The 18523-nt window shown below is 49.1% G+C and overlaps 1 protein-coding gene across 1 annotated transcript in view; it reads left to right on the forward strand.

Moving 5' to 3' along the window:
• Positions 1-4885, forward strand: part of Paxip1 (PAX interacting protein 1) — a 49128-nt gene extending 44243 nt beyond the window's left edge. The window contains exons 17-21 of the mRNA XM_075955013.1: positions 17-117; positions 2135-2269; positions 2355-2430; positions 2512-2572; positions 4426-4885. Coding sequence (XP_075811128.1) covers positions 17-117; positions 2135-2269; positions 2355-2430; positions 2512-2572; positions 4426-4441 — 389 coding nt within the window. The 3' untranslated portion in view covers positions 4442-4885. The remainder of the gene's footprint in view (positions 1-16; positions 118-2134; positions 2270-2354; positions 2431-2511; positions 2573-4425) is intronic.
• Positions 4886-18523: the final 13638 nt, after the last annotated feature.

Here is an 18523-nt window from a genome sequence, read left to right on the forward strand (position 1 = left end):
CTGTTCTGTTTTCCAGATGAGCAGAACTATATCCTGCGAGATGCTGAGGCAGAAGTGCTCTTCTCTTTCAGTCTAGAAGAATCCTTAAAGAGAGCCCATGTTTCTCCCCTCTTTAAGGTATGCTGGGAAGAAAAGCCCCACAGAGCTAAGTAGATGTGACAGTTGACGCAGGTGATGGCCGGAATCACCCAGTTGTCCTTTCCGCTTCATGGCTACTCTTTCTGCAAGGGAGTTTGGCAAATCGATGGAGTCTCCCTCTAGACCAGACTGGGCTGAAACTTGCTCTGTAGACCAGGCTGGCCATCAACTCACAGAGATCCTCTTGTCTCTCTTCTCCTGAGTGCTGGGATTAAAGCTGTGCCACCACACTTGGCTGTAGGAATCACTCTTTGCTCTGATGAAGAAATTGCTACAATAACCTAATGAATACATCTGTCAGAGAAGGGATTCAAGAGTATGTTGATGAATAACCTAACTGGTTAGAAGTCAATATTTTAAATATTTGCCAGATAAGAGACTTAGGACAGTTGGGAAGTAATTTTTGTAGCAAAGAATAAGTAGTCAATAAAAATTATTTGATCTTAGGAATGATTTGGAAGCTAAGGTTCAATTTTACCTCCAGGGGGTTGAGTTTTCAAATTGTTTACCTGTTTGTGTGAGGGTTTTGTGATAAGCCTAGGAAAGCAGTGTCAGTATAATTTCCCATTCTGTTTGTAGTCGAAGCAGCCCTGTTGGGCAGACAGCCGTGGCCAAATGCCATGCTACCTTGGGATTTTACATAGGCTGGCAAATACGTGCTGTCATTCTGCCTTGGCATAGAAAGCTTTGGTTCTTGTAGTAGTTGGCACAGTTGTGGCAATGCACTATGATAAAAATATCTTAGATTCTAAAAGAATGGAATTTTTACTGGACTTTACAGTGGAGCTAATAATATACCTTGGGGTTACTTAAGACTCTGTCCTGCTGTGTACCAAGCCTGTTTGTTTAACCTGCCTTTAAGAAAGCAGTGTAGGCTGTGGTGGCACACGCCTTTAATCCCAGCACTCAGAAGGCAGGGACAGGTGGATTTCTGTGAGTTCAAGTCCAGCCTGGTCTATAAAGTGAGTTCCAGGACAGCTAGAGCTGTTACACAGAGAAACCCTGTCTTGAAAAACAGAGAGAGAGAGAGAACACACATGAGAGCGGGCAATAGCAGTGTGACAGCCAATCTTTTCAACCTAAGCTAATGCATAGCTGTACTTAAATTATTTCTTCCAAGCCTCTGGTCTCAGAGTGATGCCTGTGTTGAATGTGTGGTCTGATAATCTTTGCTGGAAGCAGCAGATAGGCTGAAAGCCATTTTAACAAATATCCACCATAAATGTTGAGTATAGCATTTGGATACTCTTTATAAACAGCCATGTCTATAATACTGTGTTCTCTGGATTCCTGGTTGTTAGTGGGTGATGCCTTCTGTGTTGATTTCAATGATGTTGATTTCTATGCTGTTCAATGAAGGGACAAGGAAAACCTTTGTGAATGACAGAAACAGACCAAGGGGCAAGGGCAGATTCACAAGATAGCCTTCAGGCAGGCACAGATTCAGACTCATACAGTAAAGAGAAGAGGATGGAAGACATGTAGAGAGAGAAGTAGAATATTCAAATTTTTGGCTACATGACATCAAGGGAATTCTTTAGATTTCCATCCTGATGCAACACGCAGTGCATTATTGGACTCTGAGTTTATTATTAATGTCTGCAGATCAATCCCAAGCAGCTAATAGTGGTTACTTTTACTGATGACCATGGGCCATAGTCCATAAAACTCCCTCTGGTGTATGTCTGGAGAGATAGGGAACTGGTGGGGAATCTAACCTTAATAGTTGTAGAAAATTAAATATTTTGTCAAGAATCTCAGAACTGGGTATTATGGCCCATGCCTCTAAATTCCAGCACTTGGGAGACAGAGTCAGGCAGGTCTGTGTGAGTTGGAGGTCAGTCTGGTCTACGAAGAAAGTCCCAGGACAACCAGGTCTATAGAGAGAGAACCTGCCTCAAAAAGCAAAAACACACATGCAAGACTCAGGGTCTGATTTATGAAAAGTTATGTGCAATTAAAAACATTTAAAAAGCACGCTTCTGTTTATTTCTAGACAAAATATTTCTACATCACCCCTGGCATCTGCCCGAGCCTTGCAACGATGAAGGCGATTGTAGAGTGTGCAGGGGGAAAGGTGTTGTCCAAGCAGCCGTCCTTCCGGAAGCTCATGGAGCACAAACAGAATAAGGTAAGGGAGCAGAGCCCCGCCCGAGAAGCCAGCCCTGTCAGGCACGGGCATCTTTCCTTCACTCAGGAGCTCTCTCTCCTTCTAGAGTCTGTCGGAGATCATTTTAATATCCTGCGAGAATGACCTGCACTTATGTCGAGAGTACTTTGCCAGAGGAATAGGTATGGCTCCCCACGCCTCTGCAGTGGCTTGCGCGTGTTCACAGTAGCTTTGTCCTAATGGTTTTGGTTCTGTTCATTCAGATGTTCATAATGCAGAGTTTGTCCTGACTGGAGTGCTCACACAGACACTGGACTACGAATCATATCCTTTACGAAGGCGCATAGCGGGGACAGGCAAGGATGAAGGTGCATTTGCAGATTGAAAAAGGGACACCATGGTTCTTGTCACCAGACCTTTCCCTTGCTGTTGTAGTGTACAGTCTGTAGTGCTTTTAAGAGTTCTGTCAACAGGTGACAAACTAAGGACCTGTCTGGCTCATGTAGGTGTTCCAGGATTTGATAGGCCCCATAGAAAATGATTGGAGCCAGCGTCTGAGAGGTGTGTTCTACACTGCACAGCTTGATAGCAGCATCGTGTAAGTTGCAGCTGTGGCGGGGTCGGCTTAAGGCTCCTCAGGCTGTCAGGCAAGAAGTGCAGCGTGTCAGACTGTTTATAGTTCACAACAAACTATCGCCAGTATTAGTTTAAGAAGGATAGAGATTTTTGAGAGGTTTCACTGTGTTGCTGGCTGGCCTGGCACTATGTATCCCAGCCTGGCTTCAAACTCAACACTGATCCTCCTGCTTTCAGCTGAGTCCTGGCGTGCACTTACGGGTGTGAGGCACCAAGCCCCGCTGAGTGGTTGCTTTAGTGTGTGATCTGCCCCCATGTTCTATGTTTTGCATCCAGGTCAGAGTGCTGTCATCCCCGGCCCTTCATCTTTACAGCGTCACCAGCTGAGTGCATTTACCAGACGCTTCCTCAGCCTCGGAGAGCTCAGTAAAAGGTGGGCTAGAAGACTTAGCTGGGTGCCTGCTGGGCACCTCCCTTTGGGTAGCCATTGAGCTGGGGCAGTGATGGGAGGCAGGTGTGCTGCAGCATCTGGTCTTGATATGTCCTTTTGTGTCAGCTAGAGAGCCTGTGCATGTGCACGGGAGTTTGTAAGACCTGGGTGTTGTGTGCAGTAGGAGGAGTTTGTAAGACCCAGGTGTTGGAGTGTGCAGTAGGAGTTTGTAAGACCCAGGTGTTGGAGTGTGCAGTAGGAGTTTGTAAGACCCAGGTGTTGGAGTGTGCAGTAGGAGGAGTTTGTAAGACCCAGGTGTTGGAGTGTGCAGTAGGAGTTTGTAAGACCCAGGTGTTGGAGTGTGCAGTAGGAGGAGTTTGTAAGACCCAGGTGTTGGAGTGTGCAATGGGAGGAGTTTGATAAGACCCAGGTGTTGGAGTGTGCAGTAGGAGGAGTTTGTAAGACCCAGGTGTTGGAGTGTGCAGTGGTGGTGGTTGATAAGACCCGGGTGTTGGAGTGTGCAGTGGGGGGAGTTTGATAAGACCCAGGTGTTGGAGTGTGCAGTGGGGGGCGGTTGCAGTGAGGGGAGTTTGATAAGACCCGGGTGTTGGAGTGTGCAATGGGAGGAGTTTGTAAGACCCAGGTGTTGGAGTGTGCAGTGGTGGTGGTTGATAAGACCCGGGTGTTGGAGTGTGCAGTGGGGGGTGGTTGATAAGACCCGGGTGTTGGAGTGTGCAGTGGGGGGTGGTTGATAAGACCCGGGTGTTGGAGTGTGCAGTGGGGGGCGGTTGATAAGACCCAGGTGTTGGAGTGTGCAGTGGGGGGTGGTTGATAAGACCCGGGTGTTGGAGTGTGCAGTGGGGGGTGGTTGATAAGACCCGGGTGTTGGAGTGTGCAGTGGGGGGCGGTTGATAAGACCCGGGTGTTGGAGTGTGCAGTGGGGGTGGTTGATAAGACCCGGGTGTTGGAGTGTGCAGTGGGGGGCGGTTGATAAGACCCGGGTGTTGGAGTGTGCAGTGGGGGGCAGTTGATAAGACCCGGGTGTTGGAGTGTGGGATGGACTAACTGTCTTGGTGGGAGGTGCTCACTAGAGCTGCCTGTCACATAGAGGCTCTAATTACTGTGACCGTGCTACTCTGTGTATGAAGACTGTTTTCCTCAACAAGGCCACATATAAATTTAATTGACGGCCCCTTGTGTGTTGTGGGCCTGGAGCCTGGAGCACAAGGGTAGCTGCTGGCAGCGTGCGCACCAGGACTCCCTCCCTGCAGAGGGCTTGTTTTCCAGCTCTGCCTTAGGGAGAGACCTCTACCAGGAAGACAGATGTAATACTGACTGCATCGTGTTAAGATGTGTGATCTTATTCTAGGAAACATAAATTATGTTTTGTATTATATGCCTAAGAGCCCACATTAAGTCTTCGATTATTAATTTGCCAGGTTTTTATGTGTTTTCAGAAAACTGTATGAAATTTCATCTACAAATAAAATTATGTAAATAAAGACTTTGCTGTCTAAATTATGGATGTAAGATTTGAGATGTTTTGTACTTTGATTATTTTTATTTCTTACACTTTTCTTTTATATTGATAACTTGCTCACATTTAAATAAATGTACTTTTGAACTTAGAATTGAGTGATTATTTATAATTTCATATTCTTTGCGTAACTTAAATGATTTTCTTCAAACTGGATAGCATTTTGAGAAGTTTCACGGTAATTTATAACATGTTTCTTTATTGATTCTTTGGGAATTTCACAGCATGTACCCCAATCCTACTCACCTCTCAGTCCCTCAAATCTGCCTCTCACCCCTGCAGCTGACTCTACTAAAGAAACGCCCCCCCCCCAAAATAAGAACTAAACAAACAAAAACCCATCTTGCTCCTCCATCCTTCCAACACCTTTTCATTGTGGGATTGGATGTTGCCGTGTATCATGCAGTAGACCCTTTTGTCCAATGAGCCCCACCTGCAGAATGCTCATGGCAGTGAGTCAGTGGTCTGGTTCAAGGCCTCTGCCACACAGTCATCGCTGGACCCTCATCAGGACTCTGGGATACTCTGGTTGCCCAAGTCACGGAGATCTTGGAGTTATTGTTCCACAGGACCAGTCCCTTTACGCACTCCAGCAGGTCATAGATGAGGCAGGTGGTAGGATGGGCCAACCTAAGACCCGGGATGCCGGTCTGGAACACTAGAATGCTCCCCTTCAGGCAAGGGGCAGAGCCAGCTCTCCTGCGCCCATGCCATCAAGTTCTCCCAGGCTTATGGCGAGGGCTGGGGCCTTCTCTCCGGTTACAGTGACCAGCGAAGGGCAGGGCTGTCCGAGGGCCAGTGAGGGGTGGAGCCGACTCAGCACTGCCCTTGGGATTTTAACATGCATGTTCCTCTGACCCCAGACATCATCACAGACCCAGACATGGCCCTCAGCAGACAGCAGAGTATTTTTGAAGTAACTTTTCTCCTGAGGGAAATAAGTTTTGATGATATTCCATAATCAGCCGCCCTTCACTGGTGTGCTAACTGGGCTCCAGGGAGTGAACTGGAAGCCTTGTCCCCTGGCTGGGCACAGCCCGCTCTGTGTACTGAGGTGGTAGTCTGAAGCATGTAGGCACAGTGCTCTGTGTTAGGGTCACCAGTGTCATCCTTCAAGGAAGGACCAGTGTCTTCCACCTACTTGTTTCCTTGCTAGCCCTGATCTCTTGACGTTTTGGTGACCTGATGTGTCTTTCCATTGGGGTGGTTTGCTTGGTTACCTGTAGACACACTTGTGTTGAACAATCCGAGACAGTCCTACTGGCAGTTAGGTAGGCGGTGTCTTCGCTCACTGTCGTGGAGTATCTGCTTGGAAGCATGTGTCTGTCGAAGCAACCTGAGAAACTCACTGTCTTTGATTTGGTTGAGTTTATTCCTATGAATTAGCTTCAAGTGTGAGAATCTGGGCGAGCAGAACTGTGGACACAGGGACAGTCCACATGCCATGTGCTGCCCTGTGTCCTCGGCCCTGGAAGAAGGTGGTGTATGTAGGTGCCGCAGTCTTGGTGGAATGTCACACATCTGTCCCCTGTGCAGGACAGGATGTTTATTTAACTAACAGAAGTGTGACTGGCTTGATTAACCTGTCAATTAGTATCTCCTTCGAAAGCTGCCAAGAAATAAGCACTCCTAAGCCAGGACTGCCCAGAGCCAACTGGCTTACAAAGCCTAAGCCTGGGGGAGGTGGAGGGGTAAAAGATGATGGGTAAATGCTGCTTATGAAGTAGATGAGAAAAGCGGTGAAGATTTGAGATGTTTTGTACTTTGATTATTTTTATTTCTTACACTTTTATATTGATGAAGTAGATGAGAAAAGCGTAGGAAGGAAAGTTGTGTCGGCTCCTACTGTTGTCAGAATGGGTGTTTTGAACATGAGCCACCTGAAGATTTGAGAAATTTCAGTAGTAATTTTTATAGTGTTTGTTTTATAATGTAGCCTATGTATTCCTGAATACTGTTTCAGTTACAGAGTATTTTTTTTTTTTTTTGGTTTTTCGAGACAGGGTTTCTCTGTGGTTTTGGAGCCTGTCCTGGAACTAGCTCTTGTAGACCAGGCTGGTCTCGAACTCAGAGATCCAGCTGAACTGGTGTTGCCCACCTGTAGTGCCAGCAACTGGGAAGCTGAGATACAGATCACAAGTTCAAGGCCAGACTGTTTCACATTCGCTTGTGAAACAGCGAATTTATATTTTGCCCACATTGTTTAAGATATAGTTAAGAATTGTCTGGTAATTGAGTGTGTTTATTTTTAATTAGCTTTGGAACATCTGTAATTCCTGATATCACCTGTGTCTGTGTTACCCTCTCGGTACAGTTCATGTGCCACTGTACTGTATGTGAGCTGGGCAAGGGCTTGGAGATTGAAAACACACAAGACCTGGGTCAGTCCTAAGGAGTTCAGCCGAATGCTGTTTATTCAACCTTGGGAAAATCCTTATATACCAAGCTGCTGCACAAGGATTTCCGCCCAGGCAGGTGGAAAACTGCCACACCCAAGGTGGAGTCAACAATGCCCTACAGCTAAATCACCTAGTTGGCAGAGGGAGCACAGGAACAAACAGGAAAGGCTGGCTGGCCAGAGACTGTCCTCAAAATGAACCCCGGGAGCAGGGGTTGACCCATGGGCCCTATAAGCCTCAGTTTCTATCCCAGGCACACTTGAGTGCTCAGTGACAATACAGCTGATTACATTTGGAGGTGGTGGACAGTCACCGTGAATGTACCGTGTCATGGCTAAGTCCGTGTTTTCCAGCACTGGCCCCCAGTGGAAGATGGTGGACAGTCACCGTGAATGTACCGTGTCACGGCTAAGTCCGTGTTTTCCAGCACTGGCCCCCAGTGGGAGACGGTGGACAGTCACCGTGAATGTACCGTGTCACGGCTAAGTCCGTGTTTTCCAGCACTGGCCCCCAGTGGGAGATGGTGGACAGTCACCGTGAATGTACCGTGTCACGGCCAAGTCCGTGTTTTCCAGCACTGGCCCCCAGTGGGAGATGGTGGACAGTCACCGTGAATGTACCGTGTCACGGCCAAGTCCGTGTTTTCCAGCACTGGCCCCCAGTGGGAGATGGTGGACAGTCACCGTGAATGTACCGTGTCACGGCTAAGTCCGTGTTTTCCAGCACTGGCCCCCAGTGGGAGACGGTGGACAGTCACCGTGAATGTACCGTGTCACGGCTAAGTCCGTGTTTTCCAGCACTGGCCCCCAGCGGGAGACGGTGGACAGTCACCGTGAATGTACCGTGTCACGGCGAAGTCCGTGTTTTCCAGCACTGGCCCCCAGCGGGAGACGGTGGACAGTCACCATGAATGTACCGTGTCACCGCGAAGTCCGTGTTTTCCAGCACTGGCCCCCAGTGGGAGATGGTGGACAGTCACCGTGAATGTACCGTGTCACGGCTAAGTCCGTGTTTTCCAGCACTGGCCCCCAGTGGGAGACGGTGGACAGTCACCGTGACTGTACCGTGTCACGGCGAAGTCCGTGTTTTCCAGCACTGGCCCCCAGTGGGAGATGAAAGGTGAGTGGCAGTAGTGTTCAGGGTGTGTGTGTTCAAACCATCACAGGATGGCCTCATTGTGCCTTAAGTTAAAACTGCTTCTGCCTACATGGCAGTTGGGAACGGAGGGGTGGCAGTGGCGTCTGTGGCTCCTGTGGGCACTTGGTTTGGAAGGAAAAAGCACCTTGGTTCTAGAGAAGTCTAGAGGAGTCTGCAATGTCAGGACGTGTTTTCGCATACTGCCAGCAGGTATCTGACAGTTTAAGAAAGTGCTTCAGTTATGTAGTAAAGTTCCCAGTTGAAGCTGCATGTTATGTTTCCTTTAAATATTTTGGCTGGAAACTGTAACCTTGTTCATCAGAAGCTAACCACCCCAAGTTCCTTCCATGTGAGCACAGCTCTTCACAAAGTACTCACACAGGGTTTGTGTTGCATGAAAAGTAAGTGTTTAAGTCCTGATGCTGAAAGCCTACAGTCTGTTCTTGTGAGTTTCTGTCCCTCCACCCCATGCTTTCTGACTCCTCCTTGTGCTTTACAGTGGCTCCCGTGTCCCTGGTGCCATGGGCACCAGCAGCTTCAATTTTGCACCTCATTTTTTCAAAACTTAGTTACACCAAGAGTAAAGCGTTCTTGTCTTGCTTCCTCTGCTTCTGACTGGTAACTGCATCTCTGCCTTTCCTCTCCCTAGAATTCTCCTAGTCTAGTTGCCCCGCCTATGCTTCCTACCTGGCTACTGGCCAATCAGTGTTTATTAAACCAATATTAGTGACAAACCTTTACAGTGAACAAGAGCATTGCCCAGCAGCACAACCTGGAACATGTGAGACCCTGTCTCAATAAAACGAAGGAAACGGACTGCAAGAAGACTCGGCAGGTAAAAGACCTTGCTCCCAAGCTTGGCAGTCTGAATTCCATCTCTGGGACCCGCATGGTGTAAGGAAAGATCCAGTGTTTGCACACTGTCCCAACATTTGTGTGCTGTGGACCTCTGCATTGTTTTTTCTTGTTTGAGACAGGAACTCACTGTGTAGCCCAGGTTTCCTCAAAATTGTGATCCTCCTGCCTTAGCCTCCCAAGTGCTGGAATTAAAGGCATTCACTGCTAGGCTGAGGGCTGACCTCTTGGCTTCTAGTAAAACCCAGCCCGTCTTCTGGTTCCAGAAAGCACTCTGTTGTGGAGTATCATTTTAACTGGGCAAAGATGTGTTACATTTAACTAGATAAAAATGTGTGTTTAATTATGTAAAAATGTCTTGCATCTGTTTCACCTTGCTTACCTAAGACACCTGATTGGTCTCATAAAAAGCTGAATGGCTAATAACTTGGCAGAGAAAGGATAGGCAGGGCTAGCAGGTAGAAAGAATAAACACAAAGAGGAATCTAGGCTCAAGAGACAGGAGGGACGAGGGCAGGAGGAGGAGAGAATGAGGGACTAGCCTGGAACCGGAAGCCAGGCAGCCACCAACTAGCCAGACAGAGAAGCGGTGATTGTAAGATGTGGAGAAGAAAGGTAATTAGCCCCAAAGCAAAAGGGAAATGAGAAGGAACAGGCTAATTTCAGTCGAAAGAGCTAGCCAGACCTAAGTTATTCAACACTAATACTCTGTCTTTGTGGCATCATTTGGGAGCTAGTTGGTGACATAAAAGAAAACACCTGGTCCATCATTTCAGAAAGATGAGTTTGGGACTAGACACAGTTAAGTGGGACTCAGCAGAGCTTGCTGGAGTCCCCTTGGTAAAAAGTAAGAAAAGAAGGGGAGGGACCACTTTAGGTGACCATGAGAGCAGACAGGCCATCCACCACACCTGCCCATTTGCCCTTCCTGGAGCCTGGAGTTCTGGTAAGCGGGTGGCAGGTTGGCGCTCGGCCATCCCAGCAACCCTGGCCTGAGCAAAGCCTGGTGTCTGCAGTCAAATGACCCAGGCTTCTCATCTTTGTGCTCAGCTCCTCAGAATGGAACCATATTCAGCAGAGAGGGGCCATTGTTCGGATGGAAGCCACACCCCATGTCCTCTGCCCTGTGAGTTGCCTCAGTCCAGACTCCACCCCTGAGAAAGCCCACCAAACTGTGACCAAGACCACTTGTAGGGTAAAAGGGACAACTAGGGCAGGAAACCAACCAATCACTGAGCACTCTGACTCTGAACCCAGAGCCAGTGAAAGAAACACACTATGGATTTGAGACCTAGGCCAAAGAGAGAAACATCTTTATCCCTGAACCCAGGACTAAAGACATGTGCCCTGGCTCTGAAACTAGTGTCAAAAAAACACACTTTGTCCCTAGAATTAGAGTCAGTGAAAGAAATATGTCCTGGTCCTAAGATTAGAGTCAAAAATCTAAAGAGTTCCAGTCAAAGAAACAGTTTGGCCATGAAGTCAGAGCCATCTCTCCTGACCAGCTAAACTGACCAATCCCTGAGCAGGGAAAAATTAACCAATCCTCTTTCTCCCTGGGAAAACTCCACCCCTAAGAAACCCTATATAAGCCTCTCCACCGCTTCACTTAAGAGCAGGTGAGGCAGCCACTCTCCTGGACTACTCCTTCCCAAATAAATCTCTTTCTCAAAAAAAGTCTTGGGTGACGACCTTCATTTACTGTTGCAGAAAAGAAGAACCTGACTGGGATGTCCCTTAGGGGACGGAGCTGAGAAACCTTGCTGAGATGTTCCCTAGGGGGCCTTAGCAAGGCTGCGGAGCAGAGCAGAAGAACCTTGCTAGGACGCTCCTTCAGCGGGCTGAGCAAGGCCAGCGAGGAAAAGTAACAACTTTTCACTGGAGCCAGAGGAGATTGCTACATTTCTGCAGGGGCCTTGGCTGAGCAGAGTGTTGGCAGAAGAAACATTTTGGGCTAGAGAAGAAGCAGATAGCTCGGCTAGGCGCTCCCATAAGGGAGCAGAGCAGAACTCAGCAGTGGCTGCTCTCCAGGAGAGGAGAGAAGCAGGATTCCTATATCCTGCGGGGAGACCATTCCCCACGGCACCCCAGCTTCAGGTATCCTGGCTTCTGATGATCAGGACACCTTTCCTCCAGGGCTGAGCTGTCCCATTGCAGCTCCAGCCTCCAGAGCTGTCCTATTGTGGCTCTAAGTATATCCTGGTTTCCCCGATCAGTCAGGATATCCCAATACCACTATTGTGCCACATTCCCCTACACCACTCCCACAGGGTATTTAAACTGTCCCTCAGAAAACAAATACTTGGTTTTCCAGTTTTCTTTTCCCAGCTCCTCTCTGGGGGGCTGGAAAGCCATCCAGAAGCATTTTATCCATTAAACCTGGGCTTTTTCTAATTCGGTTTGATTTGGTGTGATTTGGATTATTGTATCGGTGGAGAGGCTTATGGGGTGCAGAAACTTCAGTCATCAGCAAGGGAGTTGTACTAAAGAGGTCGTATTGGGCCTTATTTGGTCTGTTTCTATTCTTTTGTTTTTTTTGCTTTTTCTACAGCATCTCCCCCATTTTCTAACTATGTAGCCAAGACGGGCTTTGAACTCATGATCCTCTTGGTTTTGTCTCCTGAATGCTACACATGTGCTCCATGTCCAGCTCTAACTGGGACCCCGAGAAAAGGGGGTAACATGTGGAGAGTTAGCCATGTAAGAGTACAGGGGGATGGCAGATACTGCAAGCCAGGAAGTGAGGTCACAGGAAGAGCCAGCCCTACCAACAACTTGGCCTTGGATTTCAGCCTTCAGCACTGTGGAAAACAGCTTTCTGCAGTTTAGCCCAGACATGATGAGCTTTACTGTCATAGACAAGAAACTAGGCAGACATGGCTGCCTCTCTGTCCTGGCTGCTACCCGCCAGGACCCACTCCCTGTGTCTGTGTGAAGCCTTGGCCTCTTTAGCTTTCTGCCGCGGCTTCAACCTGGAAGCAGGTGCAGGTAGTGGCTCAGCAGATCTCAAGTGCAGAACTCAGAACAGATTCCCAAGCACTGATTGACACCCGAGCCTCCCACTGACCTCCTGAGATAGAGATGCCAGGAGTGCAGCCTGAGGAGTGCAGGCCTCAGGCTGCATCCCCGGGAAGGGGTTCCCCCCAAGGGCAGCACTTCCCTGGACATCAGATCCTGTCCAGTAAAGCTTGACTGGGACCCATCTCTTATTCCCAAGGAGCCTTTGTTTCTGGTCCCTGCTTTAGCAAAGAAAGTGTCTTCGTGTGTGTGTGTGTGTGTGTGTGTGTGTGTGTGTGTGTGTGTGTGTGTGTGTGTGTGTTCGTGCGCGTGCGCGTGTGTGCGTGTGGAAGAGGAGGTGGACGGGAGCATAGTCTTCTCCATAGCTCTGCCACAGAGGACTTCTGGAAACTAGATATCCTTGCCCTATTCTAACAGGCCTGTGAAACCCAGGTCAGAGTGTGGCCTTTGCTGCCACCTGCTGGCCAATCTCGGATGATAGGTTGAGCAACTTTACCACCTGGAGCACTTTACCAGTATCTGTGCTGGACAGCTCCTGGGCCCAGAATTAGAAGCCTGCTTGCTCTGCATCCCTGACAAACTTACTGCCTGCCAGCAGCATTCACAGACCCTCAGAACTTTGCCTCTGCCTGTGCAGGCCAACCTAAAGTGTGTGCTCCTGGCTACTCTGCATTCGGTAGGCAGTGTCTCCTGGCCCTCTCTGTAGCAGAGGCTACTGGGCCACGGTGGGTCCCTTCCTTGGATGCAAAGAACGTAAACGTGGTGGAGAGGCACAGCCGGCCACTTTGTAGGCGATGAAGCAGAGTGGGGCTCTCAGTCTATCTGATAACTCAGGATTCCCTGTGATGGACAGTATCCTCCAAATTCATTGTCACTGGGACCCAGACATGAGCCCTTCCCCTCTTCAGGTCACAGACAAACCCCCTCCACCCAGGGGCCTAGATGGTCAGCGTTGGTTTGAAATGGGCACTCACTCCCTGAAGATGGCAGGTGTCCAGGATGGAGGGCAGTGTTGGTTTTCTCCTCCCAACTCCAGGTCTTAGGTTACTGAGAGGTCCCTGCAGGTGTCTAGGCAGGGAAGCAAACCTTAAAGAGGTGGGAACAAAAACTCAGTTCAGATTGACTTCATAGCCCGGATCAGACTTACGGAGTCGGATGCCAGGTGGATCATTGTCAGCATACTTAAAACAGTACAATTTGCAAAAGCGTTTCCAGGCCACCGTCATTCCTATTTCAGGTGCACAGTGAAGCTTACGGTGTGACTATAGAAACTCCTTTGCAAAGTGCACGTGACCATGAGCTTGGGTTCTACAGCTAGAGAACCTCATGTGGTCTCTGACGAGACAGAGTAGAGGTCAGCAGGCCAGACAGTACAGGCTCCATTTTCCCTAAGGGTGGGCTCTATTAAGTGGAGCTAAGGATAAAGATCCAGGAGGGAAGAGTCTGGGATAAGCATTCTGGGTGAGGTCCGTCTCCACTGACTGCAAAAGGTCACGCCCAGCTTTCTGGGCAGAAAGTTGATAATCTTCCTTTGCAGAAAACCTCTGCGTGATTAACATTCCTGTTGGCAAAAAGACCTTTATGTCCCAACAGGTTGATATTGCTATGTTGAAACACCACAGCCAAAGGCAAGCTTGGTTTACATTTCTGCATCCTTCACTGAAGGAAGTCGGGATAGGAAGAGGGCAGGGACCTGGAGGATTCCAGGTGCCGATGCAGAGACTATGGAGGAGAGCTGCTTGTTGGTTTTGTCCCCATGATTTGCTCAGCCTGCTTTCTTGTAGCACCCAGGACCAATAGCCCAGGGGTGGCCCCACCCACAATGGGCTGGGCCCTCCCACATAAATCACCAGTTAAGAAAGTTCCCTACAGGTTTGCTATCGCCTGATCTTATGGACATGCTTTTTTTTTTCTTTCTCAGTAGAGGTTTCCTTCCCTCCTATAAAAGAAAGTGGTTAACTGGGGCTGGCTCACGGTGTCGGAGGGTTTGTCCATTATCATGTGGAGAAGCTAACAGGCATGGCCCTGGGGCAGTAGTTGGGTGCTTTACATCCCAACCTGCAGAGAGAGAGAGAGAGAGAGAGAGAGAGAGAGAGAGAGAGAGAGAGAGAGAGAGAGAGGACAGACAGACACACAGATAGACAGACAGACAGATAATGGTACTGGTGTGGGCTTTTGAGACCTCAAAGCTCACCCCCAGTGGGACACCCACTTCAATGAGACCACACCTCCTAGTCCTCCCCAAACAGTTCAACTGGGGACTAAGAGGCAAATATATGGGCCCATGGGTGGTATTTTCATTCAGAATACCGCAACTACTATGTGGGCCTGGGGAACTGTACTCCCATCCTCTGCAAGAGCAACGAGTGCTCTTATCCACTGAGCCCTCTCTCCAGCCCAGCCATCAACTTTTGATTATCATCTGCCAAGGAGGAACTTGACTCCAATATCTGATAAAGATGCCATAGGCTGTCAGCAGGATTATGTGGCTCTGACTTTCTTTTGGAGATCCAGCCTCAGGCTCCCTGAGACACCATGACTATCCACCCCATCTCAGGACAGCCTTTGTCTGGTCTGCATGGAGGTTGGGGCCCCAGAGTCTTGGGATGGTCCAAGGAAGGAGGGAGGAAAATAGGTTGGAAAACTGGGCAAATGTCCTTTCCAGGTTGTCCCCTTTCCAGAAGGTCTAGAATATGATGGCCAGGCCTGTGGAGGGAGCTGGGCAGGATGCGGTAAGTGGCTTTTTGGGTACTTGTGGTCTCATGGTTCCCGACATCAAGAATCTGAAGCGGGGGCTGTGTCGTGCAGGAGAGCTAGGGAATCTGGGCTGGGACTTGGTTCAGGAGACCTCTAGGAGGGCACAGATGACCAGTGCAGGTAGGAGGTGACACTCAGACTCTAAGGCAGTCTCGGGATGCGTCTCTTGCCTCCATTCTGCCGTCAGCTTCCCTGCTTCCCAAATGCACAGACACTGGTTCTTGCTGAGTCTCCGTGTTACCCTGGGCAACCATTAAGACCGACAGCATGATCAGATCTCATCATGAAGATGAGACAGAGAGATGTTCAGGCATGGTGCTGAGACCCACCTGGCACTTTCAGTCCCTACTGTGATACTGGGCTCTGGCCTTCTCAGTGGGATTCCACTAGGGCGGGTCTCTCGGAGCATTTAGCCAGGAGACTCAAGAGGGTGAAGCAGTGATTCCTAGCAGATTGCAACCTTCCACACAGGTCAACCTGTGTGGGTATTTTGTTTATCTGGGATGCACGCATGTATGTGTAAGCAGAGGATAACCTTTGGGACTCTGTTCTCTCCGGTCACTATGTGAGTCCAGGGGACCAAACTCACACTGCTGGGCCATCTCCCTGGTCCTATGTTGGTCCCCCCCCCCTTTTTCCTGGAAGGTGCTTAGTACCAGTGAGCAAACTCCAGGGTGGATGCCAGCCATGATCCATGCGCCATCCCAGGGCTGGAGGCTCGGGCCTATAGACCACTGACTTTCCTTGAAGAGCTCAGGCCCACTGTCTGCTGACTGCCTGCGCTCTCGAAGGCCAGGAGCGGTGTTATAGACAGGACACGTGGAGGGAATTTTCTTGGCAAACAGACTCTGAGGCAGCTCTGTCCACTGTAAGACGTGACTGAGGTTCTGCAGACTGTCCTCTAGGCCTCGAGGAGGACACTAGTGGTCCTCAGGGGTATGCCATCCTCATCGTGTGTCCACTGGGATCCTGCGGTTGTTGCCCTGCTCCGTGTGGGTTTTCGAAGCCACAAGCATTACCTGGAGTCTCCACTCAGGATGGTGATGAGTAACCGCGGTGGCTACTACCATGGAGTTAGGGAGTTAGTGGAATCTGATGTGTTATTTACAGGGTTTTTCTGCTTCTGACAGAGGACAAGACACAGGTGGAGCAGAGCAGCCAGCTTGCCGTGGTCACAGCCTTGTCTGTGACAATCATGTGTGGTACTGTTTCTGGAGCACACTGAGAATTCAGTCTGGATGGAGAAATACCGGTTAGCAAGCACAATACATCACAGCGAGCTGAGCTACAGCATATCAGGTTAGGCGGCCTTGGGAGTCCAGGGCTTGACTTTACATTGCTGATACAGACAGGGCCTGGCTGCCATTTCTCTGACTCTGTGGCTGCTAGCAGCTGTCAGATCAGCACCAGAGCTGCGAGATCCCATTATCTGATATGGAGCAGGCCCTGCCTGCCATTAAGATACATTCAGCCATTTTATAAAACTGAATGTCAAGGCCTTTCCTGGCTTGGCTGACACAGGAGAAACTGCCTGCAATTGAAGGACAAGCCAGGGCCAAAGGGCCACAGAAAGGCCTACAGGCAGCCATAGAACTTTCCTTACTGTCCACCCAGAGGCAGTGTTCCACATGCACGGAAGGTTCCCAGTAGGTAAGACCTCTGGTGTCTTGGGACCAGGTCAAGGGAGTCTCTGGGTCCCAAGAAGCAGCTCAGATTTTGTTTCCTGCACTGGGGACTCAAAGTGTCAGGGTTGGAGTAAATGTCTATGTGAGTGTGGTCCTGGCACTATAGCCAGCTCAGACCATTGCCGTGTACCTAACGCAGGAACAATGCCCTGTGCACTTGCTCGTGGTGCAAACAGTTGTAGCTTAGGAAGTTGGGGTCCCACCTGGCCCTGCCCCTGGATCTCAGCCTCCGAACAGGCGCTTCAGGAGATTGCAGTAGGATGTCCACAGGAGGCCTGACAGCAAGCGACACTCAGAAGACACAGGATTCCACTCACAGCCTTGCCCCGATTTTGAGTTTTAAAATTTCTGCCTCCCAGCTGGAGACAGCCCCAATGTCTCTAAATAATTTATCTAAGCCCCATCACCTAGAAGGCAGCCAGAATCAGAGCAGCGTCTCCTTCATGTTACAGTAGTCTGGTTTTAAAAGTTTTCTTCCTGTTGAATCTTAACACAGTGGTGCCTACCTAACTTGGGAGCTCGTTTTCTGGCTTCCATTCCCTCAGCTACACTCTAGGCCTTAGTACTTCATCTTCCAGTGTTTGCATCCAACAGTGAGCAAGAATAATTTGATCTTTTTTCTTTTCTTCCTATTCTCTTTTTTTCTCCTTCCCTTCTTTCCTTAAGTTTAATTTTTATCTATTTATATGTCTTGCCTGCCTATATGTTTGCAAACCAGGTGCATACCTGGTACCCACAGAGGCCAGAAGAAATTGTTAGATCTCCTGGAACTGGAGTGGCAGATGGTTGTGAGTTGCCATGTGGGTGTTGGAAATCACACCCTAGTCTTCCTCTGGAAGAATGGCTAGTGATCTTAACCACTGAGGTCTCTCTCCAGCCCCTTTATCCTCTTCTTCCTCCTCTTCCCTTCCTCTTTCTCCTTCTTCTCTTCTCCTCCCTCCCATCCTCTCCTCAGCCTTGAACTTGTCATGTGACTAAGATGTCATGTGTGAGTGACCATGCTCAGCCCTGTGCTATATGGATTTTACTTGATGTATTCAGGGCTTTCCGGGCATCAGATTTGGAGAGCAATGAGAATTTCAAACACGTTTTGTTGAAGACGAAACACAGTTTGGTTTCGGAACACAGAAAAAATAAAGCTGGGGCTGAGTCGGGAGCTTCCTTCTTGATGGCTAGCTTTTTCATAGCGCCAGAATACAGACTGCTAGAGGAGAAAAGTCATCATCAGTAGTCTTCCCCAGGTGCAGACATTGCATGATTAGCAACCTGCCAGGCAAGATGTGCCCACGGGTGAAATAGCAGCATGATTGCTATGGGGAAGACCAACCACTTTCTGAGTGACTGACTCCACTGGAGGGGGAATTCACGTACTGTGAACCCGGTCAAGAGTCATGACTGGGAAGGGCAGAGGTCCTGGTGGGAAGCTAGTGGTATGCAGCTAATGGATGTGCTGAGTGCCTCAAGTTGCCTTCTAAGTATTTATGATTATACCCATAATTCAGTGCTACTCGAAGCTTTGTTCAGAGGAGTTTCTTTTGCAGTGGGCACCATAATGCCAAAGTACTGAAAAGAAGAGATTGTCATGTGCTCATCTTTAAATGGGACCTCTAAATCATCCACACTAAGGTACAGGAACATTAAGATGCAAAGAAAGATTAGAAGAGCCAGAGGATGGGGAAGGAGTGCTGGGAAATGCTGTCCCTGTGACAGGATGTGTCTGTCACCCTTAGGAACTCACAGCAGCTGTGGTCACCTGCACACAACTGGGCCAATCGACATTCTATCATGGATATGGAAGGGGTGTATGAAGTCCCACCCTCCCTGAGGAGCTACTGACATTTCATGTGACTGGAACATGAAGGAACATTTTCTTCAGTGGTA

The sequence above is a fragment of the Microtus pennsylvanicus genome, chromosome 21 (assembly GCF_037038515.1).
Source record: "Microtus pennsylvanicus isolate mMicPen1 chromosome 21, mMicPen1.hap1, whole genome shotgun sequence".
NCBI lineage: Eukaryota > Metazoa > Chordata > Mammalia > Rodentia > Cricetidae > Microtus > Microtus pennsylvanicus.